The sequence below is a fragment of the Cnephaeus nilssonii genome, assembly GCF_951640355.1.
Source record: "Cnephaeus nilssonii genome assembly, chromosome: 12".
Classification (NCBI taxonomy): Eukaryota; Metazoa; Chordata; class Mammalia; order Chiroptera; family Vespertilionidae; genus Cnephaeus; species Cnephaeus nilssonii.
In genome coordinates this window covers 47,613,341-47,638,693 of record NC_137083.1, presented here as the reverse complement: position 1 = coordinate 47,638,693, position 25,353 = coordinate 47,613,341, and the positions used below count along the sequence as shown (strand labels likewise).

General features: G+C 43.4%; 1 protein-coding gene across 1 annotated transcript in view; it reads left to right on the top strand.

Moving 5' to 3' along the window:
* The window catches only part of CNTNAP2 (contactin associated protein 2), a 1,845,950-nt gene that overhangs the window by 1,759,526 nt on the left and 61,071 nt on the right, over positions 1–25,353 (top strand). Inside the window, exon 21 of the mRNA XM_079786825.1 lies at positions 4,126–4,219. Coding sequence (XP_079642951.1) covers positions 4,126–4,219 — 94 coding nt within the window. The remainder of the gene's footprint in view (positions 1–4,125; positions 4,220–25,353) is intronic.

The following is a 25,353-nucleotide window of genomic DNA, read 5'->3' as shown; positions in this document are numbered from 1 at the left end:
GATATGTTAGATAACAGAATCAAGAATCAAAAAAACTGTTGCTGCAAAACAAAAATTTAATATATATCAATGTGTAAATTCTAGTCTTTGGTTCATCAATGGCATAAAGTGAGGAAGGGGAAGAGCTGGAAGTAACCCTGTGGAGACAAACTAGGAGTTTTATTTTACTGCGAGCTCAGTACAAATAATATAAAATGCCCTCAAAATAGCCAAGTCTGTCTGGTCTGGATCCATAGAAACAGTTCAGGGAAAGGAAGGTATTTCCATAGTGTGGGTCAGACCACACCTGAGGACTGACTTCACTTATGTGTCCATTGCTTGAAGAACTACACTAACAAATGTCAACACATTTTTATTGAGGACCTACAATGTGCTCAGCACTGTACTAGGCCCAGAGACACAAGAAATCTAAAAGTCCAAATATAGAAATTTGATGTTTTTTAAAGATTGTGGACTATATATTCATAACATGGAGTACCAGTCATTAATAATTTCAAATGATGCTTTAGTTATACATGTATTGACACAGAAGTAGTTTTATAATACACTAGAGGCTTGGTGCACGAAATTCATGCATGGGAGGGGGGTCCCTCAGCCCGACCTGCACCCTCTCACAATCTGGGACACCTCAGGGAATGTCCAACTGCCGGTTTAGGCCCGATCCCACAGGGCCTACACTGGCAGTCAGACATCCCTCTCACAATCCACTGGCTCCTAACCACTCGCTTACCTGCCTGCCTGATCGCCCCTAACCACTCTGCCTGATTGCCCCTAACCACTCTGCCTGCCTGCCTGATCACCCCAATCACTCACCTGCCTGCCTGATCGCTCCTAACCACTCTGCCTGCCTGTCTGATCATCCCTTACTGCTCGCCTGCCTGCCTGCCTGATCGCCCCTAACCACCTCTGCCTGCCTGCCTGATCACCCCTAACTGCTTGCCTGCCTGCCTGATAGCCCCTAACCACTCTGCCTTCCTGCCTGATTGCCCCTAACCACTCTGCCTGCCTGACCACCCCTAACCACTCTGCCTACCTGCCCTGATTGCCCCTAACTGCTTGCCTGCCTGCCTGATCACCCCTAATTGCCTCTGCCTCGGCCCCCACCGCCACAGCTTTGTCCGGAAGGACGTCCAAAATGATGTCCGAAGGTCTTTTGGCTGTCCGATCTAATTAGCATATTATGCTTTTATTATTATAGATCATTAAATAATGAAAAGCAAATGCAAAGCAATATGTGTAGTTGAGTTCCATACAATTTTTGTAAAAACTTGAAAGAATGTACAAATACATTTAAAAATTAACATCGCTTTATTTTTAAATTTGTATATTTGCAACAATACTGTATAAGTCAGAATTACAAGCCTTTCACAATAAATTCATCCTACTGCCAAAAAAAATAAAAATTAACATTATCACCAGCTGTTTTTTCCTGCAAATCTATATTATTTTTCTTTAATAAGTATATGTAGTTTGTATAATTTTTCAGTTTTTTAACAGGGTAGATTAAATTATAAGAAGTACTTAAAGGGAGATCATCACTGTGATGCATTATAGAATCGCCTATTAGTTACATTGGCCTTTTGCTGTTAGCTTTTTTCACAACAGATAATAGAAATGGGTGGAGGGACAGCAGCAGTTACCCATGGGTGCCACTAGATGGAGCCAAAGCAGCTCCTAATATTTGGCAGGAAAAACAGAAAAACAAAACGGAATCACCTTGCTCCAAAGAAACAACTTCAAATATTTAAGATTTTCTGACCAGAATAAAATGCTTTGTTAATGAGGCACTTAAAATTATTTTTTTAACTTTTCGAAATTATAGTCAAGGACATCTGTAATACTTTCAACAATAAAGATAATTTTTTTTAAATTAGAGTTGAACATGCCAGTGTTCTCTTTAATGGTAGTTTTTTTACTTTTGTTACAGTTTTACCAAATACCCAGGCACAAAGACTTACAGTTCTGCAGGTCAGAACTCCCCAAATTCCTGAGATGTGTGAATTTTTGACTTTTCACTTGACTTTCTCAATGACCTCTAGGTTTCTAGTAAACAGAGGGAGAGAATTAGCTCCTTTCCTCCCACACTTGCCAGCCACCCTCTGATCACCAGAGCAGGCTGGTTTCCTGCATCTTTGCCCACCTTAGCCCTTGCTAGCCAGGACCTGGGAATGGATTTAGTTCCTGGAGTCTGCGCTGTCAACTTCAGCGAGTTGCTTGTTATACACAGTTCCCATGGGAATGCCTGTGCTGGACAGTGACCCAGGTTTTTCTACCGATGCACCCCCTCCCCCATGCTTTCCTCCTCAGGTATTAAACTCTCTTCAGAGAAAAGGAAAAGTTACAAAGGAAGTTTTTCACAGGTGCATATAAAGAAGCACTGAAGGCTCTAGGAGCTCATCTTTGGGGAAACACAATTAGACTGTATCAGTTTTTTAAGGCAGGAAAAGCCACATAGGGACACAAAGGACAAGTCCTGTGATTCTAGAACAGCCTCATTGGCACTTTACGCATGGAAAGTGTAGTGAAAAATGCGCATTGCTCCCATCCCCAACAATGTAAGCTGTTTCCATTGGCTTCCTCCTCCCCCTCTCTGTGGCCAACTCACCTGCCCTGTGGTAGAAAGGAGAAGTTACCCTCATTTTGATAAGCAAGACAACTATGTATGTTTACCCAACCTGAACCTCAACATTTGAATATATATTTGTACTAGAGGCCCAGTGCACGAAATTCGTACCCGGGGGGGGGGGGGGGTGGTGTTGTCCCTCAGCCCAGCCTGCACCATCTCCAATCAGGAACCCCTCGAGGGATGTCTGACTGCCCTCTCGCAATCCAGGACTGCTGGCTCCCAACAGCTCGCCTGCCTGCCTCTGATTGCCCCTAAGCCCTTCTGCCTGCCTGCAAGCCTGATCACCCCCTAACCACACCCCTGCCAGCCTGATCGATGCCTAACTGCTCCCCTGCTGGCCTGGTCACCCCTAACTGCCCTCCCTTGCCAGCCTGGTCGCCCCCAACTGCCTTCCCCTGCAGGCCTGGTTGCCCCTAACTGTTCTACACTGCAGGCCTAGTCACCCACAACTGCCCTCCCCTGCTGGCCCAGTCACCTCTAACTTCCCTCCCTTGCCAACCTGATCACTCCTAACTGCCCTCCCCTCCAGCCCGATTGCCCCTAACTGCCCTCTTCTGCCAGCCTGGTCGCCCCTAACTGTCCTCCCCTGCTGGTCTGGTCACCCCCAACTGCCCTCCCCTGCAGGCCTGGTCCCCCTGAAATGCCCTTCCCTGCAGGCCTGGTCCAACTGCCCTCCCCTGCAAGCCTGGTCCCCCCTCAACTGCCCTTCCCTGCAGGCCTGGTTGCTCCCAACTGCCCTCCCCTGCTGGCCTGGTTGCCCACAACTGCCCTCCCCTGCTGGCGTGGTTGCCCACAACTGCCCTCCCCTGCAGGCCTGGGTCCCCCCAAAATGCCCTCCCCTACAGGCCTGATCACCCCCAACTGCCCTCCCTTGCAGGCCTGGTCCCTCTCAACTGCCCTCCCTTGCTGGCCTGATCGCCCACAACTGCTCTCCCCTGTGGCCAACTTGTGTCCACATGGGGGCGGCCATCTTTGACCATATGGGGGCGGCCAACTTGTGTGTTGGAGTAATGGTCAATTTGCATATTACCTATTTATTATATAGGATATAAAATATATATTCTTATTCATATTTGAATATATATGTTCTGAAGATCAATATTGGTCTATAAGCTGATAGTACAAAAGGGTGAAGAAAGTGGGACAGTAAGAGCATCCTAAACAAAATTTGTTGTTACAATGTAGCATTTTCTATCTCAGAAATCAGTACTGGAGATTTGATCAAGCAGATTTTATCCCAATTAAATGAGCAAGGATCATAATCCAGGAGGTAAATTATCCACAGAATATATGCATAAACTGTAGAACAGTTCATAAAGAATCTTCACTTACCAAGTTCACATTGCTTTCAAAGAGCTATGAAGGAACAGTCAAACTTCTAATGAAACAAGATATCTCAAAACCAAGGTTCAAAGAGTGATGTCATCCCACCGGGTAGATTTGAGTCCAGTGCAAGATAATGGCATTCTTCTAAAAATGACTCTTTTTCCTTCCTGCAGCTGGATCATTATCCTTCTGTGAGTTACCACCTGCCAAGCTCATCTGACACACTGTTCAACTCTCCCAAGTCGCTCTTCCTAGGAAAAGTTATAGGTAAGAATTTGGGGCAAATTGCTCACGTCCTATATTCTAACGCTGCTAGTTCCCCTTTTAAACAGATTGTGGTTGCTGATTGGGGCGTCCAAGTCAATGATATTTGGAATCGGTGTTATTTGGTGTGTGGCACACACTAAAACACAACTAAAAGCAAGTGTCTGCTCCTGGCTTCTTTACTAGTATATAGAATGTGTTCATTGGTTTCTTAAAGACCTCTGCCTGCTAACGATATTTAAATTAACTTTTTTTATTCTAAGCATATCAATGTGATTCTTTCTTCCTCTCACTCCTGAGAATTGGTCACCTGATACTATTTGCAAATTAGAAGGCCAATAGGAATTGGAAAATTGTGACAGAACAGCCTCCCCTGTGTGTGATTGTGGCTTTATGAGTCATCCTTGCCCTTTTCTTTACTATCAATCAGTGCTATAGAGACTAAAATATTGATATGATTGACTAGGTATTTTTAAATTATTAAGCCAATGGATTTTTTACTATGAGAATGTATATTATGAACCCAAGATGGAAGTAGTAAGATGGTGGATAATGTGCTGGCCAAGGAGGAGGATGGCTCTGTGTCCAGTGGATAGTGGTGATAAGGATGGTATTAATCATAAAAGACATTCATTTTTTTAAAAATTGGGGTGGGAGGAGCAGCTAATAAGAGAATAGGAGACCCAACCTATAATAAAAATAACAATAATATACACAATAACATAGGACTTATTGCAGGCCCAACTCTATTTTAAGCACTTTTGATATATGAACTCATTTAATCTCTGTAGCAATTCCATAAGATAATCAAGATTATTATCTCCATTTTACAGATGGCAAGACTGAGGCACAGAGAGGTTAAATAACTTTCCCTACTTAATAAGTAGAACCAAACCTTGAACCCAGATAGTCAGGTACCTTGGTCTATGCTCCTAATATAATCTCTGTGATGGTTGACTTAGAAATGAGAAGGAAAAAAAAAGAAGACAACTTGAGCAGAGAAGGGTGACTAGTCGAGGGATAAGCCCTACATCTCATGCCAGAGAGGGGCCAAGAACAAAAAGTATCCCCAGACTTAGAACCAGGAACATACCAGGTAAAATAACAAGCAAGCAGAGTTGTATGTGAGGCCACAGAGGAAAAGGGAAGGCATGGGACAGGGGTGGTGGTGACAATGGCTCAGTGAGTGGGTGGGAGAGGAAAGGGAATGATGGCTAACCTTCACTGACCACTTACATTGTTTTAGGCATCATACTAAACATTTTATGTGTATAAATATGAACATTAAATGTCCCAACAATCCAGTGAATTATCCTCATTTTACAGATGAGGAAACCGAAACTGAGGGAGGTCACCTTGCCAAAGTTACACAACTGATATGTGGTCTTGGGCAGATTAAAAGAACTTGTCAATAAGGGTCAAGGTCCAGAAGGGCTGCAGCTGAAAGTCAAGTGTTGTCATTAATTAGGAACAGGAAATGGCCATTCAGTGGGGGTAGAGCCCTGACATTCACAAGGCAAATAACCTGTGATACTGCCGAGTGTCCAAATGCCGCCATATGCATTCCCACAACTCAGTGAAGAACATTTGAAAATATTATGTGTTCCTTCATGGCCATTGATCTTTAATTCCATCAAACTCTACATTATGAAACTAGGATAGTCATAAAGACATTATATACACTGTGACTCTCCTAGAGTAATATCTACCATGAATATACCTAAAACAATGGACTGTCTTGCTTCATGAAGTTCACAAAGTCAAGTTTTGACAGGACTGTTGGGGGATTGCTAGATTCCCTCACTATAAATGAAACTCTCTGGTTCATCAGTATTTCAGGTCACATGATGAAAGTCATACTTTGTCAAAATTACCTATGCAATGTGGCTAAGACATTCAAGGTCCTAAACAAGTAACATCATAACATCTTTATTATATAGGGTATTTGCACCCTCATTTTAATTTGCATCTCTCTGATGATTAGTGACATTGAGCATCTTTTCATATCTCTCTTGGCCATTTGTATATCCTATCTAATAAAAGGGTAATATGCAAATTAACCATCACTCTGTCACAAATATGGCAGTGCCCATAGCCACAAGATGGCAGCGCCCAGTCCTCTCAGCCCCACCAGAGTACCCCAGTCCTGGGGCGGGGGGGCGGCCACTGAGAGCAGGCAGCATGAGCAGCCTGGCAGAATGCTTCCTTCGTCGCCATGGCAACAAGGCAATTGTTCCACCCCGGCCGCAGAGGGCCTCTGGGCAGCAGGCATGGAGTGGCCGGTGAGGTGGGAGGGGAAACACTTGCCTTGTTGCCCCGACAACGAGGCAAGCGTTCCACACCCGGCCACAGATGGGCCTCTGGGCAGCAGGCGTGGAGCAGCCAGGCCCCACAGAGAGCTACTGGCACACGGATTCATGCTCAGGGCTACTAGTATATATATATTGATTGATTTCAAAGAGGAAGGAAGAGGGAGAGAGATAGAAACATCAATGATGAGAGAGAACCATTGATCGGCCTCCTGCACACCCCCCACTGGGGATCAAGCCCACCACCTGGGTATGTGCCCTGACCTGTGCCCTGACCGGGAATCGAACCACGAACTCCTGGTTCATAGGTCAACACTCAACCACTGAGCCATGCTGGCAGGGCTATAGTTAGCATTTTTTATGCTGGCTCCATGCCAGTTGTTGTGGTATGTGTTTTAAGTGAAGTGCTGTCTATCATGCTCACAACACTACCCTAGACCACCATTACTCTCATTGTATGGAAGGTGAAATCAAGGCTAAGAAAGCTTAAGTTATTTTCTTAAAACAGCACTATTAACACTTAGGGTCAGATAGGTCTTTGTTGGGAGGAGGGGACTGTCCTGTCCATTGTAGGATGTTTAGCAGCTTCCCTGGCGTCTAACAACTAGGTACAAGTAATGCCACCCCCTAGTTGTGACAACCAAAAGTATTTCCAACCATTGTCAAAAGTTCCCCACGAGGGCAAAGTCCCCACCAGCTGAACCACTGGCTTAGAGACCCACAGCTACTCATTGGTGGAGCTGAGATTTGAAATGAGAGATGTCTGACACTAAGAGCTAGGTCCTGCTTCCTAGTAACACCTGCATCTTTCAGAATGATGGAGAAGTGAGGAAGCGATCTGACCCATGGAAATAAATTCTGTTACCACAATCAAAGTCACAGTGAAGACCGAAAAAGTCATGTGGGTACCTGGGGAAGCTATGGCCACCTCTTCAAGCCAATCTTTCTTAAAATTGGATCATATAGTAGGAGCAGGATTGGTGAGAAGTATTTTTAAATTTCCCTTTGAAAGCGACCTCTATTTTAATGAGAAATAACCAATATGTGTTTACCAGCTATGTAAATATCCTACCTAATAATAGACAAATATGCAAATTGACCATACCTCCGACACACCCACAAGCCACGCCCACAAGCCACGCCCACCATCCAATCAGAGCGAGTATGCAAATTAACCCAACCAAGATGGCTACAGCCACAGAGAGCAAGGTTTCCTAGGTAACAGAGGAAGCCAAGCTTTCTGCCTGCCCTTGCCAGGCCTAAGCCTTCACTCAAGCTACAAAGTTTCAATTATAGAAGGTAAACAAATTCAAACAGAAATGGTGGCAGAATGGAGCTTGAGAGAGCAGGCCAGGGTTGTCCCCAGCAACAGGGGAAGCAAAGCTTTCTGCACACCCTGGCCAGGCTCACCCGCTTAAGGCTACAAAGTTTCAATTATAACCCCAACAGAAATGGCTGCCAGCCACAGAGGGAGCCCCAGGCTTGGCTCCGCTCCAGGCTACAAAGTTTCATTTGTAGAAGGAAAATAAATTCCAGATACCTGGGCCTCCATTTGGGTTGCCAGGGGGCGTGGCCAGCCTGCAAACCACCACAGGCCCCTCGCTCAGGCCGCCCCACGCCCCAAGGGAACCCCACCCTGATCAGGGACACCCTTCAGGGCAAACCAGCTGGCCCCCACCCCTGTACCAGGCCTCTATCCTATCTAATAAAAGAGTAATATGCAGATTGATCATCACTGCAACACACAATATAGCTGCCCCCATGTGGTCAAAGATCCTGCCCCCATGTGGACACAAGATGGCCAGCAGGAGAGGGCAGTTGGGAGGCACCCAGCCTACAAGGGAGGGCAGTTGAGAAGGGCCAAGCCTCCAAGGGAGGGCAGTTGAGAGGGACCAGGCCTGCAAGGGAGGGCAGTTGGAGGTGATTAACCCTGCAGGAGAGGGGAGTTAGGGGTGACCAGGCCGGCAGAGGAGGGAAGTTGGGGGCAAACAGGCTGGCAGCGGAGTGGTTAGGGGGTGATCAGGCTGGCAGGCAGAAGTGGTTAGGGGCAATCAGGAAGGCAGTTGGGAGCCAGCAGTCCTGGATTGTGAGAGGGATGTCTGACTGCCCATAATGGCAGTCGTTTGTCATGTGCCATTGGAACATCAGTGATAGCCACAACAGGCACAGTTTCTGCCTTTAGAGGCTTATTTCTAACCAGAAGAGAGGAGAAAATGTTGGGAAGGCAACTAGAAGTGGATAGACATGTGGGAGATGGAAGTACAGGGTTCTTTGGAAGCAAGAAGTAAGGGCACTTGACCCAGTCCAGGAAATGAGGGAAGGCATACCAGAGGAAGCGACGTAGAAGCCGAATGATATGTTAGAATTCTCTGGCAAAGCAATGGCATGGAGTGGAAGGCAGGAAGAGGAGGGATTTTTCAGTTCTCTGTTGCTATGCAGCAATCCACCCAACACTCGGTGGCTTAAACAATACTACATTACTTCACATAATTCTGGGGCCTGCCTGGATGGCACTTCTGCTCTGTGTGGTCTCAGCTGGGGCCTCAGGATGACTGACTAGATGGTCTAACTGGGCCTCAGCCACGTGGTTGCCCAGGAGTTTAGCTGAGGCTGTTGTCCAGGAGCCTCAGTTTCCCCTCACGGACTCTACATCATGGCAGTTGGGCCCTAAAAAGAATCATTCCAAAAGCAAAGATGCCAGCTGGTGACCTCAATGACCCAGCCTCAGAAGTTACACACATCCCTCTGACCACATGCTGTTGGCCCAGATCTGGGCTTCAGCCCACACTCAGGGGAGGGAAAGCAGGTTCTATCTACTTGGTGGCTTAGTGGCAAGGTCACACTGCCAAGGAGCACGTGGTATGAGGGGTACTGTCACCACCTCTGGAAACACACTGTGCGATGAGGGAAATTGGAGAGCCCACAGCCAGTTTCATTCAGAATGGTGAAATCGAGGCACGTGATAAAAATGTTGCAGCAGTAAGCAGGGCTCAGATCAAAACAGCCTTTAGAAGTCGGTCCACACATTCTGATTTGCTCCAGGACAGTCCCAATTTCCGTCTGCTGGGACAAGAGTGACTGACCAGCAATGCCCACTTCACTCTAACCATGTGAGCCAGTGTGGATTGATAAACTGTATGATCACCTGTCCTGTGTGGGGTTCTCCATTGAAATCAGACCTTCAGCCCAGGTTCCAGGGAAGGAGAAGCCTCTTGGTGGAGTAGAGACCAGGAGATGAGAGGAGGCGTGGCCCAGAGATGAGGATTTGAATACGAGTTCATAAGGGAGGAGATCCCAGGAAATGTGAGTAGGGGAGTGCAGAAATGAAACAGGGAAAGGAATGGAGCATTATCAAATCCCTCACCATTGCACGGGACCAGCACTCAGTGCTGCTGGGAGCTGTGGGAGACGGTGCAGGTCATGCCTCAGGAGGAAGCCAGGGCTCCTCCTCCCCACCCATGCCCCCTCCCCAGCATGGCTGAGAGCTGCTTCCAGGAGTGTTAACTCCCCAGCAGTTCTGGCTTGCCCACGTGCCCACCCAACCTGCTCCCCAGGCCAGAGGAAAGCTCAGAGCACGGGGGCTCCCAGGCAGTGGTCCTTGGTCTGGAGTCAGAGGGGAATGGGAGCTAAGGCAGGCTTTCACCATGTCTGCCATATTACAGGATTTATTTACAAGTCATGCTAAGGTTCTAATGTTATCCTCAGGGCAAAAGGGTGTCATTGAAGCATTTTTTTTTTAAATCAGGAGAATAACCTGATCAGGTTGATACATTAGGAAGATACCACATCTGCAGAGTGGAAAATGTATAACAGAATGAGTGAGAGGCTGCAGGGAGACCACTGGAGGTTGCTATGGTTATAACAGAGCTACACGATGGAATGCACAAACAGCTTGGATACCAGAGAACATGCAGTGTCCCCATTTGTACGTGATGATCTGATACTCCTCCTGTTCAGCAAGGGCAAATAAACAAACGTCCAGCCTGGTGACAGTGTGTCTGATGTGATCATCCCAACAGTTGCTCCTGGTTGTGCTCTGTCCCTCTGGAAGAAATGTTCAGTCTCTCAAGTGGCCGTACCCGTCCCCTGCCTCTTTCTATATGATGGTGACAAGGATGTTGAATGTAGAGGGGATGGGCAGCAAGAGGCTGCTGCTCAAGTGGTCTTTGACATCATCATGGGGAGAGACCTGGATTCATGCTGGTCCTTGAGTTTGCATGACCTGCCGTCTGCTGGCCGCCTGGTCCCTGGGTGCTCCTCTGGCCATGGGTGAAGAAGGTATCATCCCTCTTTGATGCAGGCAGTGCTCCAGGTCATCTGCCATCTTTGCCTCCTTCTGTCCCCTCATCTCTCACTCAAGACAGGTCCCTGGTCTCTGCCACATCCTGCACCCTCCCCATCTCATGCAGAGGCACTGAGCAAAGTCACTCATACAATCACTTTTCAAGCCTTTGGTCTCGTCATGCCCGCTAATGTGCCAAAATCCATAGTAAGTCACATGGCCTAAAGCAGAGTCAAGAGGGGAAATAGAGTGTGCTTCTTTAGTGGGAAGAACAGCAAGGTGAAGTGGCAAAGGGCACAGATGGGGGTGGGGGAGGAACTGGGGGCATTAATGCAACCTACCACATTCCCTGTCATCAAATTCTCCTACAACTAGAAATAGCCTCATGTCTTCCCCATGTTAGCTAGAAGGCTGGATACTGCCTCTATATCACAGGAAAACTGTAACCTGCTTAGTCCTTAGTGGGTTAAAAGGTAAGAGTAAAGGAATTTGGGGAAGTCATTAATTCATTCAAAAGTATGTTGAATGCTTATGTATGTCTATCACCTGGTATATACAAGTCCTTGCCCTTACAAAGCATATATTCCAGTGGGCATGGAGAAGTAATTGCAGGCTGTAAAGTGAGCTAGTGATAAATGCTATGGAGGAAGACAAAGGACTGTAATGGGCAGAGGGTGTTGAGATGCGCAGGAAGGCCCTCGCTGAGGAGGTAACGTGTAAGCAGAGGCCAAATGTTTCCTTTGGGAAAACTGGGAGAAATATGCAAGGGATCTCTCCTATTATTTCTTACAACTGCATGTGATTCTGCAATGACTTCAATACACATTTCAAGTTTTTAAAAAATAATAGAGTCCCTGGCTGGCTAGCTTAGTTGATTAGAGCATCATCCTGATATGCCAGGGTTGCTGGTTTGATCCCCATTAGGGCACATGCAAGAAACAACCAATGAATGCATAAATGAGGGGAGTAACAAAGCGATGTCTCTCTGTCTCAAAGTAAAATTTTCAAGTAATAGAAGTAGAGGAAGATGCCGTCCACGTGATTCTCTGGACTCACATATTCATGGGATGGGATTCAGTGTCTCCTAGGGGCTGATACTGTACACACTGCAGAGGGTGATCAACAAGAAAGAAGTACGTGAAATGACTACACCGTCATCTGCTTGCTCACTCTGATTTCCTGCCTCCACCAGCAGAGACTGGGAAATGTACAGGAATTAAATATTTATTGACAGCTTAGAATGTCATAGTTCTTTTAGGGTTGTTATTGAAGGGAATGATTAATATAATGCATTTTTAAAAATGGAGATAGAGGAGAATGTGGTAGATTGAACTGCCGGCTACCTCTTTCAGGAGAGTCCCTGACGGCAGCTCATCGCCTGTGATTGATATCTCCCTCCTAAGAGAACAATGCTGCAAAATTGACAAATGAACGAATGGCAAATAGTTAATTGAAATTTCTGCTTAGTTGCCTTTGGCTTTTATTACAATGATTAATGAAATACTAAAACACTGATGAGAAAACATATTTAAGTGATAGGCATGAAATAATATTAAAACTAAAGAGAAGCAATTATATTTAATTTTTCATGTCCGAAAGAAAATTTAACTTAGTCTTAATGTCCAAAATCTTCTCAAAGCTTAAAGAAATCTTCTCTTGGAGAAGGAATTTGCCCAGTGAGTTACAGTCTAAGGTTAGCTTCTCATTCTTTTTAAATTACATTAATAACTTTCATTGTTAGGAATCTACTGGGATTTTTTCATTATTATTATTATTATTATTATTATTATTATTATTATTACTTCCATAGACTCATAGGAGGCCCTATAAAATGATATAATTAAACCATGTTGTATCACAGCTGAGGAAAACGAGGCCCACAAAAGCTTAAGTAGCTGGCCCAAGGTCACATAGCAGGTTAAGTCAATGTCCTTTCCAAAATAACACACCATCAATGTCATAATAATCCTTGCTTGCCACCCAAATGAGTCTTTTTAACAAGTACAATTAATAATTATAGCATTATGATCTAAAAACTCGCTCTCAGCATCCAGGTAAAACAGCTGTAAGAGCAAATCTTTTAATAAAGCTTAGGCTGGGAAAGAAGACACTGTAGAGTGAAGGTTAAGAGCTCACGCTCTGGGGTCGGACGCCGGGATCCCAGCTGTCCCGTCAGCTAAAGGAGCCTCAGCAGGTTCCCTGCATATCTGAGCCTCAGTTTCCTTCAGGGTGAAACGTAGATAGCAATAGTAATGATGGCATAAGCCTTACTGTGAAGATTAAAAATGGTATCATGGTATAAAGGCCTTCTCACAGTGCCTGGCACATAGAAAATGTTTGGTGTACCGTAGCCAGTGTTGTTGCATCTAATCTTTGACTTAATCAACAAAGTACAGTGATAGGTCCACCCAAGGTTATCCAAGTAGGATTTGATACTCTCCTCCCGGGGCTGCGACATCTCATGGTGCACAAAGACTAGCTGCCACTTATCATTGCTGCATCTTAGGACCCAGGGATGGAAAATATAGTATGTTTGGGGGAAAGGAATCTGGGCTACAAAGATCCTTTGCATAATCTTGCTCATGGGCTAGAATTTAAATCCTGGAGAACTTGAAGGTGAACCCATTGCAATGAAAGCAAATCAAGTCACCCTTCATTTGAACTCTCTGAAGGACAAAATAGAAAAACACAATGAAAGGTGGATGGAAGACACAGATTTAGCCAATAAGTTAGTTTTTTGGAGATTCCTCCATCAGCCTCATGGCAACGTTCCCTCCTCACGGGCTTTTCTATAACAGTTGAAGGAAGACTATAGAAACCATCCTATATAATAAAACCCTAATATACAAATCGACCGAATGGCGGAACAACCGGTCGCAATGACGCACACTGACCACCAGGGAGCAGATGCTCAATGCAGGAGCTGCCACTCAGCCAGAAGCCAGGCTCACAGGTGGCGAGCGCAGCGGTGGTGGTGGGAGCCTCTCCCATCTCTGCTGCAGGCGGGCAGTAAGGAGCCAGGGTAAGGACCCAGACTGCGAGAGCCCTGGACTGCAGGAGGGATGTCCGCCAAGGGTTCCCGGACTGCGAGAGGGCACAAGCAGGGCTGAGGGACCCCCCAAGTGCACAAATTTCATGCACTGGGCCTTTAGTAGAAAAATAAATGTTTCCTTGGAAGAGTTATTCACCTCTTCAAAATTCACAGGGTGTGACTAATCTCACTATAAGAAAAAGCATTAAATGTTTACAACAGATATTTCACATAACTGCTATATTTTCTTGCAGTAAGCATGGCTGGATTTTGAATGTGACACCTTCATGCTCTGGAAATATGATAGATAGATTCTATGGCCTGAGTCTCCCTCCTCCCTGCTTTTAAATGTAGCTGTTAAAAACATTTAAGGGTGCATATCAGGAAACACTAATTTTCTACAAGAAACTTTTAATAAATTTTAATTTATAATTCACACTATGTCTCCCAGGTAAATACACTGTCAAACTATTATTCCATCTCTAATGTCCATGAAGAATTATCATTCAAAGTATACACTCAGGGAACAAAGTAAAAACATAAACCAGAAGCAAGGCATAATTCTATTTTCCTTCGTCACTGGAGTCAACTTCATTTAACAGATTGTCCTTCAGTCTCATCTACAGTAACTAGACAGATAAAACGAGGAATGAAATCCATTAAGTGCTTACTAAACTTGCCTTGTGAGTAAATACCTTCTTAAATCCCCATTTGATAGATGAGGAAAAGGTGCCAAGAACTGAAGTGACATATGCCAAGCCATATAGCAAGGAAAGGGTGGAACCAAGATGCCAATCTTTCTGTGCCTCTGTCTGTCTGTGTATTGTCTGTCTGAGTTATGGAAAAGAAAAGACCCTGGGACATAGACATAGTATATTTATTTGACTTTTTAAAATGGGGAAATGTCAGTCTCTGATAACACTGTGTTTTCCTTTATCCTTTCCCTCCAATCCCCCCATCGAGCCTACTTCCTCATCAGCTTTTAACCAGTGGAAGTCTCTGGGCTGTCGGAACTCTGGAACACTGACAACCCGGGCAAGACCTGGCTTCCAAATCCTGGTTAATACAGGAAGTGCAGCAGGAGGGAGGGAGGGAGGGAAGAAAAGTCCATTGATAAGCACAAATCATGTACATAAATTGATTTTGTCAGCCAAGTGACTTTTTAAAACATTAGGTTTTTATATATTTTCCTTATTGGTCATATGAATCAAATCCCACAACATGTAAAGCGTTTCAGGTTTTTTTAATAATAAGGTTATTTAATTTAAAATAATATCAAACTAATGGCGATAAAAGGTACAAATGGAGTCATATTATTAATTTAGTCTTAAAAATGACTTAGCATCATGTGGCTTAATAGTTTGAAGGTTTGATTTTACAGCCTTTTTAAATTTTTAATTAATTGACTTTATTTTTTAGAGCAGTTTTCAGTTCACTGAAAAATGGAGGGGAAGGACAGAGAATTCCACATCCCCCTTCCTCCTTCCCCACATGCATACGTAGTTTCTATTCTTAACATCTTGCTACACTGTAGTTATGTTTGGTGTTACTAGTATATACTTACCACAGCATAGTATTTTTGTTAAAAATGTTTGTTATTAATGATCAATAAATATTGATACAATATTATTAACTAAAATCCATAGTGTAACATTAGGGTTCACTCTGTGTTGTAGGGTCTATGAATTTTGATAAATATAGAATGACTTGTAGCCTTCATTAGTTACAGTGTCATACAGAGTAGTTTCACAGCCCTAAAATCCCCCTTGTTTTCCAACTATTCTTTCCTGCCTACGCCCCTGGCAACCACTGATCTTTTACTGTCGCCATAGTTTTGCCTTTTCTAGAAGGTCATATGGTTGAAGTCATATAGTATGTAGTTATTTCACACTGGCTTCTTTCACTTAGCAATATGCATCTAGGGTTCCTCCATGTTTTTCTGTGGCTTGATAGCTCTTTTTTTTTATTTTTACTGCTGGATAATATTGCAGTAGGAGGGAGGGTTAAAAGGTATGGATACCTCATTTTGCTGAGGGGAAAAAAAATCAAAAAGCTAAATTTGAACTGCCATTATAGAAAAAAGGTGGAAGTCATAAAGGAAAACAGCCATTCAACATCTCATTTGAAGTCCCAGATGGGTTCAAGCTGATGGATTTTAATGAATGAAACCTGCCCCTGATTAAAAATGTGTTTGTAGTGATAAGTCTAGATGCTACAGTTACAGTGGGTAGCAGGTTGAAACCATTAGCACAGCTTAGATGACAAAGAATTGGTTCCAAAAAAGAAAAGGGAAGTTTATTGCCTTAAGTCTATGAAAGGGGGAAGATGGTGGTAATCAAGTTCATGTATGTCACTGGTATGTTAGTCACTGGCTCTACCTGTTGAGACTCTTCACTGTGGAGATGCTACCTCATCTGAGGATGATCCAGGTAGGATGGCAGAGGACATGACAGGACACTCCAGCCACCACCTGCAGGCCAAACACTTCATGGCAGACCAGAGAAAACAACCTGGCTGCTTTCCCATCCCTCCCTCTGTCCCCAACATCTAGTCCTCATGACCATGTCTGCACTAGGGTTTCCTCTTTGGTTGATGCGAACCACATAACAGACGGAACACACTCGGCTGACAACTAGCAGATGGTTATAAATGCCTGAGCCATCGACACTGGCAAATTTTCTTTTTTATTTGCATAACATTTCTCCCAAATTCCGGTGTGGGTAGAGATTTTTTGATGGAGCACAGTTGTATGACCACCATGATTGACAAAAATACTTGAGAGATAGTGATGAAAATGCACCTAACTGAACTTGAATGCATGTTCTAGGACCTGAATTTTTTCATAACTCTTCCCCACCCTCTCAGTACACACACACACACACACACACACACACACACACACACAATCACAGGCTTGCACAAACACAAACCTACCTTTAACATGCCAGTATTTGTCTGAGACATTGAAGGCAGTATTGGATGGAGAGGGGGTTATGCAGTATTAAAATTAGTAGGACATTGTTCAACTTACAAATCAACTGCCTAACTCACATGATGACTTCTGGTACATGTCTATGTCTCTGAGTTTTAGGGGCTTAATTAACGGTAATGGGTGTAACGAACTGGGTACAATAGGTAGTCAAAGCCACTCAGCAAACTGAGAATAGGAAAGGAAATTGGTCCTGGCCAAGGTGGCTCAGTTGGTTGGAGCATTGTCCCATACACCAAAAGGTTGGGGGTTTGATTCCCCCAAGTCAGGGCACATGCCTAGGTTGTAATTTGATTCCTGATAGGGATGCATACGGGAGGCAATCAATTTATGTTTCTCTCTCCCTCTCTCTCTAAAAATCAATGAAAACATATCCTCGGGTAAGGATTTAAAAAAAGGAAATGGGTTAGGAATTGGCCGTGGCCAATCTCAGAAATGCTTAAGTAACCTTTGAGATACAGTCCCGCAGATTTCATCCAAAAGTATAAAACATTACTGGCAAGATAGAGGCTTTCTCTCTCACAGTCTCCTTCCTCTGGTCTCTGATACATTCTTCAAAAAGCCTCAAGGCAGCCTAGAGGCTGTGAAAGAGGAGATGTAATGGCTCAAAAGTGATTGAAGGGTGTGTTGACATTTAGAGCTTGCCACTCTTTGAAGTTTCAGGTTCAGGTTCTAAGCCCCTTTGGTCCAGACAGGGAAGGAGCAGAAAGTAGTTCTGACTATTCTAAGCTGAGGCTGTGCCTCAGTCACCTAAGCGCTATAAACAGGCCCATCATCCATGCCTTATCTCTGTTCTCCGAAGGCACCCTGGCATCCTTCTCTGCAAAAAAGGCATAAAAATTATTTTTAAGTCAAAAGACATTATTTTTTTATTCACTCATTCAAAATCTACTCGTTAATCATACACACAATTCAACATTAGTAAGCTTCCATTTAGGTTACCTCAAAATAATAAAGCATTAGTACCTTAACCTATAGTTAACCTAGGAAGATGAGCTCACTCTCCAGTTGCCCGTGTTGGTAGACAATAGAGCTCTTGTAACAATTTTGAATTAATTTAAAATTGGAGAATTCTATACACATCTATCATCCTTCCCTTTACAGATGTGATGAAGCAAGTCTTTCTGTCACTTAAAAGCAGTTGAGGCATAAAAGCTGCCATAACAGTTTCATTCTTCATTTGGGTCCTGAACTTGGGAAAGGCAACATCAAGAATAGTTATTAGAGGAGACAAGACATAAGTTATAAGTATCTAAAGATAAGATATGATAATTTGATGAACAAAAATAGATCCAGATTTAAATGGCAGGGGAGGTGGGGAGGTTAGAGTGCAACCAAAGGAATTGTATGCATACATATTAGCATAACCAATGGACACAGACATTGGGGTGGTGGGGGCTTGCCCAGGGTGGGAAGGGTTGGGGGGGTCAATTGGGGAAAAAGGAGACATATGTAAAACTTAAGACAATAAAATAAATAAATAAATAGGACCATAGGCTTTATAAGGCTATTTCTAAAAGTCTCTTTATACAAACTGTATGAAACACTACAATCTAATAAACATTTATTAAATTGTTCCAAAAAAAAATACAAGATATGTTATAGGCAATTGTACAGAAAGAACACCGTAAAATAACAACAATGGTTATAAACTTTTTTTTCAAATTTAAAGAAACTTTTCAAATATCATTTAAGAATATTTTTAAAAGACTTAACAGATGATGTTGGTGACATCAAGGAGCTTCTGTGTCTTTGGGCACAGAATCATTTAATCATTTCACAGATTACTCCTTTGTACATTATTCATGTAACATTCTGTAATATGTGATGTATTAGTATACATATCTATATCTACCTATATATATAAAAGCCTAAGCAACCAGTCGACCGGTCACTATGATGTGCACTGAATACCAAGGGGCAGATGCTCAATGCAAGAGCTGCCCCCTGGTGGTCAGTGTGCTCCCACAGCGGGAGCACTGCTCAGCTAACCGACAGGCGCCAGACTCCTCGCTCACAGCTGGCAAGCGCTGCTGTGGTGGCACAAGCCTCTCCTGATCGGGACTGACTGGGAACGAGCAGGGCCAGGATGACCGGGAGCAGTGCGGCGCCTGGCCCAGGCTTGGGCTCCTCCCTGACCACCTGCCATGGCCCAATCCCCACAGGCCACACCAAGGGACCCCACTAGTGCATGAATCCATGCACTAGGCCTCTAGTTTATCCTATCTAATAAAAAGGGAATATGCTAATTGACCATCACACCCTCACAAAGATGGTGGTGCCCACCGCCGATAAGGAGGGGATATGCTAATTGACTGTCACGCCCTCAGATATGGCTGTGCCCACAGCCACAAGATGGCAGTGCCCAGTCCCCTCAGCCCTGCCGGGGCAGCAGGCATGTGGCATGGCTGGGCCCGCCCCCAGGCGGGTCCAGCCACTCCGCACGCCTGCCTCCGGAGTCCCCCAGTCCCCTCAGCCCCGTACCTGCCCAGGGCCAGCCCAAAGTGCAGACAAGCCTCAGATGTCAGATGTCAGCTGCCCAGCCGCCCAGGGCTGGCCCGAGGCTCAGGTAACCAGAGCCGGCCAAGGCTTGTGCTGCCGGCAGTGGCAGCAGCAGAGGTGTGATGGGGGCGTTGCATTCCCATGATCGCCGGGTTGCCTCCGCCCCTGAGGGCTCCCAGACTGTGAATTTTCATGCCCTGGGCCTCTAGTATATATTAATATATATGTAGATAGGCACACATAGATAGCTTTGAAATATTCTTTATCCATTTATTAAACTGTATGGATTATATTGACTTTATTATCTTAATTAACTATAAAAAATTTAAATAAACCAAAAATCAAATCCATTATATCATATCTATTCTTATTTAATTTATTTATTATATCTAGACCCTGGCCAGGTGGCTCAGTTAGTTGGAACATTGTCTTGTGCACTAAAAGGTTGCCGGTTCAATCCAGTCAGGGTGCATACAGGAAGGCAGCTGATAGATGTTTCTCTCTCACATCAATGTTTCTCTCTCTCTCTCTCTCTCTCTCTCTCTCTCTCTCTCTCCCTTCCCCTCTCTCTAAAATCAATAAGCATGTCCTCAGGTGAGGATTAAAAAATTATTATTATTATTATATCTAGTATAACCAACCTCCTGTATTATCATATCTAATCAATGCAACTAACTTTTCTTCAGATAAGAGGACAGGAAAAAAAGAAATGCTTAGCAATTTCTTCATTTTATGAACACCAATTTCATATCACTTTTGGAAATTTGAGGTGACAAAGTAAACATTTATATCATTCAAAAACATTTGCATCTTTTGTTAATCTGTTGCCAGTCTAAAAAATAAGGGTAAATGAAAATCTTATTTAGTTACCATCATTTATATTGTATCTGTTTCATTCTTATAAATTGTGTAAATGTCAAAGATTATATATTAATTAAACCATTTGTTAAGGCCTTCAAGTTAATTAAGGATTGAGGAATTATAATTTTTGCTAATGTAATTAAACATTTAAAAATCCATTATTACCTTTTCATTTAGTTGAATACAGTTATGTGTATGTGTGTGTGTGTGTGTGTGTGTGTGTGTGTGTGTATATATATATATATATATATATATATATATATATAATCTAATAATAGACAAATATGCAAATTGACCTACCTTCGCTACGCCCAAGCCACGCCCACCAGCCAACCCACGCCCACCAACCAATCAGGACGAGTATGCAAATTATCAAAACAAAGATGGCGGCTAATTTGCATATCGCGACAGCGTAGAAAGAAGCCAAGAGCTGCAGAAGGGAGCAAAGCTGCAGAGAAGCAAGCAAGGGGGGGGAGGGAGGAGAAGGGAGGAGCGGAGGCGGGGCCGGGGGAGAAGGGAGGAGCGGAGGCGGGGCCGGGGGAGAAGGGAAAAACAGGCGGGCTGGCAGAGAAGGCGGGCTGGGGGAGAAGGGAGGAGCGGAGGCGGGGCCAGGGAAGAAGGAAGGAGAGCGGGCTGGCGGAGATCGCGGGGGACAAGGGAGGAGAGCAGGCAGGTTGGGGTAGAGTGCAGCAGGAAACCCTATTGCAGGATTTTTCCTGCAACGGGAACGCTAGTGTGTATGTGTGTATATATATATATATATATTTTTTTTTTAAATGCTATGAAAACAAGTATGATGTGTTTAACTTAAGTGATGATTTATTTAGCTCATAAAAATAATATAGGAAATTTAGGAACTCTAAGTTGTAAGAAATTTAACCTTGATCTTGGACAAACCAAATCTTCATGCTGATATTTTTATATGGAAAACTGCCTTTTAAACACTACATCATGCTCAAGGCTCTTCTTTTATCTTGGAATAAGGCCTTTTCTTCTTATCTTGTAACTATGGTAACAAAAGCTATTTTGTAAATACAGTTTTCAGTGTCCACAGAAGAAACACAAACAGTTTAATAATTTTTTTATCTTTTAGATGTTTTTGACAGTTAATCTGGAATAGAAATTCTTAAAGTACACATATAATCACAGGAAGATTATTTTAATCAATTATTTTTAAAGTTTCCCGAGAGAGGAATGGAAAAAAGAAGTGAGAGGGGCAAACCTCAGACACTTATGAAATTATCACTGGAAAAAACAAATATACTTCTGCGAAAGAAGGGGATAAAAGTTTAGATTCAGGAAAACCCATTTTGATATATTTATATACACATATTACTGCTGGGTGAAGACAGGGAGCGAGAGAGGGAGGGAGGGAGGGAGGGAGGGGCTCCTAAAATGGAAGGGCCTTAACAAAATATCGCAGCTCAGTTCAGCATGAACTTCCTTCTAGCCATGGGCAGTGAGGTCCCTCAAACAGCTAGAGACACTGAGGGTTTAATATGCCCCCTACAGTGAACGAGTTGAGGGTTGCTGTCCAAGGCATTAAGGCTCTCAGATGAATATTGATGCACCTCCAATGGTGGATACATCCAGCCACTGACCTCCAGGAGCCCCACTGTACTAGAACAAATCGGTATTTATTGCCCTCTTGCTGCAAGGCAGGTAGCACACCTGGAGAACTGAGGGGTGTCTTAGAGGTGCTGGAAGAACTTTTTCTCACACCTAGGTTTCTGTTAGGTGGTTTAGGGAAGTGGTCAAAGAAGCAGGAGTTTGCGCTGGATTGGATGCTGTCGGAAAGCAGGGTTAATTCTGTAATCTGGTGTCCTAATTTCTTATCTGGAATGTAATAGGAACCAAGCAGGGCTAAAGGTATAGTTGGCAAAAAAATAAAAATAAAAATGGAGCCATTACTGGCATTAGGAAGGAAAGGGATATGCTTGTTTATTTTTGTGATTTGGATATTTCTTTTGTCTGTGCTGAGACATGGCTATGCCATGACCTCATCTTTGCCTCACCCTGTCAAGGTCACAGAGTGACCTTGCCTGGTGTGTTCTGTGAAATGGTTTGTGTTCGATGGAACTCTGTGACCTGACCCTGAGTGCCCAGGCAGGTGTCAGCTGTCCGGAGCTGCTTTTTTCTTTCTCATTGGAGATCAAGGAGGGGAGGTAGACACAGAATGACCAAAGAAAAATTAAGCAAATTAAAGTCACAAACAAAAAATTAAACAAATGAAAAACATTTTTCAAACTCCAGAAAAAACAAAGGCTGCAGAAAAGAGAAAGTAATCATAGCAAGTTATATAACTTAGTATAAATGTCATTTACATGTTCTTAATATGTAAAAACTAAATACTGACTCATACAACTTAACAAAAGGAAGATAAACAACCCAATCAAAAAATGGGCAATGGACCTAAATAGACACTTTTCAAAAGAGGACATAAGGAAGGCCAAGAGATATACGAAAACATGCTCAAAGTCACTAATCACACGAGAGATGCAAATCAAAACAACAATGTGGTACCACCTCACACCTGTCAGAATGGCTATCCTCAACAAATCAACAAACGACAAGTGCTGGCGAGGATGCGGAGAAAAAGGAACCCTCGTGCACTGCTGGTGGGAATGCAGACTGGTGCAGCCACTGTGGAAAACAGTATGGAGTTTCCTCAAAAAAATAAAAGTGGAACTCCCATTTGACCCAGTAATCCCACTTCTAGGAATATATTCCAAGAAACTAGAAACACCAATCAGGATATATGCACCCCTATGTTCATAGCAGCACAATTTACAATAGCTAAGATTTGGAAACAGCCTAAGTGCCCATCAGCAGATGAGTGGATTAAAAAACTGGTACATCTACACAATGGAATACTATGCTGCTGTAAAAAGGGAGGAACTCGTACCATTTGCAACAGCATGGATGGACCTGGAGAGCATTATGCTAAGCGAAATAAGTCAGAGAAAGATAAATATCACACGATCTCACTCATTTATGGAATATAATGAAAAACATAAACTGATGAACAAAAACAGGTCCAGAGACAGAGAAGCATCGATCAGACAAACCTCAGAGGGAAGGTAGGGGAGGGTGGGGGTAAGGGGGAGAGATGAGGGCATGAGCGGGGGGGGGGGGCAGGGGGGGATAAGGACACATATGTAATACCTTAATCAATAAAGAAAAAAACTTCCATAATTAAATTAATAAAACATGTTCTTTAACCAAAAAAATAAACAAAACTAAATACTGATCTAACCAAAATTACAACCTCTCTATTTTAGAAGGATGGATGAAGGATGCTTTTCAAAGGGAGGGAAGGGGAGAGTAAAAGAGAGCTAAGCCCTCGTCTTCCCTATTGGCAGCTCAATAGATAATGCCTAAGAGTGAAACCTCATGAAATTGTAAATTACTCTATCATATGGAGATACGGAAGTAAATTTTTAAAGCAGCCTAAAGGGTGGGGAAATTAAAGGACAGAGCATAGAAAACTGTAACTGTTCTCAACAACCCTTAAAGAACTATTTGTTTAAACATATATATAAAATGTTTAAACAAATTGTTTAAAGAACTGTTTTTGAGTAGAAGTAGCCAGCTGAAGGGAACAGAGAAGCTAGGGGAAGGGAACAGAGTGAGAAAAGCCTGCAGAGTGTTAGGAGCTAAGGAAGCCACAGGAAGGATGGGCAGAGCTCAGACCACGTTGTATTTCCACACAGACACACAAAGAACTTCTGGTGACACATATTTCTGTACTGTTCATAGTGGCAAACAAATGCCATGGTGTGGGAGCCTCAGCGCCATGCCTCTCTGGGGCCTCAGTTCTTGCCCGGATTTTCCTCCTAACAACTCTGCATAACTGTGTCACAGATCCAAAGAAACATTGGATGGAAGGCATGATTTGGAAGTTCATGTGCTCTAGAAATGCACAAAATCATTCTCAGTCTTTACCCAGTAATTTTTTAGCTTAACAATCTCCCTATAAACAGGGACACTATTGTGAACAACTGGCAGGAAGACATTTTCCGTTTGCTAACTAAGAAAAGGCACCTGAACACATTTTGGAAAGCTAACACTAAATAACAAAAACTGCCAGAGGCATTGATCTGATGCTGAATATAGACGGATGTGAGGAGGTGAAAAAAATTCCTCCTCTATACTGAAAGGTCTCTGTCCTTGAATTCACCTTGAGAGGGTTGCACAGGAATAAAGGGTTTATTCAAAGACACACATCTTCAGAGAAAGGGTGCAAGGAAATGGAAAGTGCAAAGCTTCTCCTCCTGTTTTTGCTGAATTGATCTCCCTCTCTAATAGAGCAGAAGCTGCATGAGGTTGCCAAAGGAAGTCCTTGACATTGGAGCTTGAAAACCTTGTGGTTTCAGAATGTGGCCATGTTCCCCAGATCCCCAGGGAGAAATGAAGTTCTGGGGCAGATTTCTACTCCCTAGAAAACACACAGAGACACGGGAGAGGGGGTGGGGGTGGGGGTGAGATGACTGCACATGTAAAAAGAAAATCCATCCTTTTCTGGTAGTTTGGTATTTTGATTAAATAGTGATTGCATTTGGAGAGCATCATCATAATAGCTAAATTACAGAGTGGATGGTCTTTTGTTCTGTGCATTTAAATCTTCTCTCCCCAATAAGATTGAGGGGCTGACTAAGATTATAATAATGAATTTTTTTCCTGAATGTCTACTGTGAGGAGGAATACTATGTTAGACAGGGAAAATAATTTTAAAACCATGCCAATATTCATAGCAGCACTATTCACGATAGTCAAAAGCTGGGAACAACCCAGGTGTCCATCATTGATGAATGGGTAAGCAAAAGGTGGTCTATCCACACATGGGATGTTTGTCACTCAACATTAAAAAGAAGGAAATTCTGGCACATGCTGTAACTCGGATGAACCTTGAGGACATTATGCTCAGTGAAATAAGGCAGTCACAAAAGGACAAATATTGTGTTTTTCCACTTATATGAGGTGCATAGAGTAATCAAATTCATAGATACAGAAAGCAAAATGGTAGCTGTGAGGGGCTGGGGGGATAAATGCTTATCCATTCATTCAGCATTAAAATGGTAAACTTTATGTTGTGTACATTTACACTATTTTCACAAAAAGACCATGGGCCAGTCATTTTCCTCTCCTGGACATCATCTATGA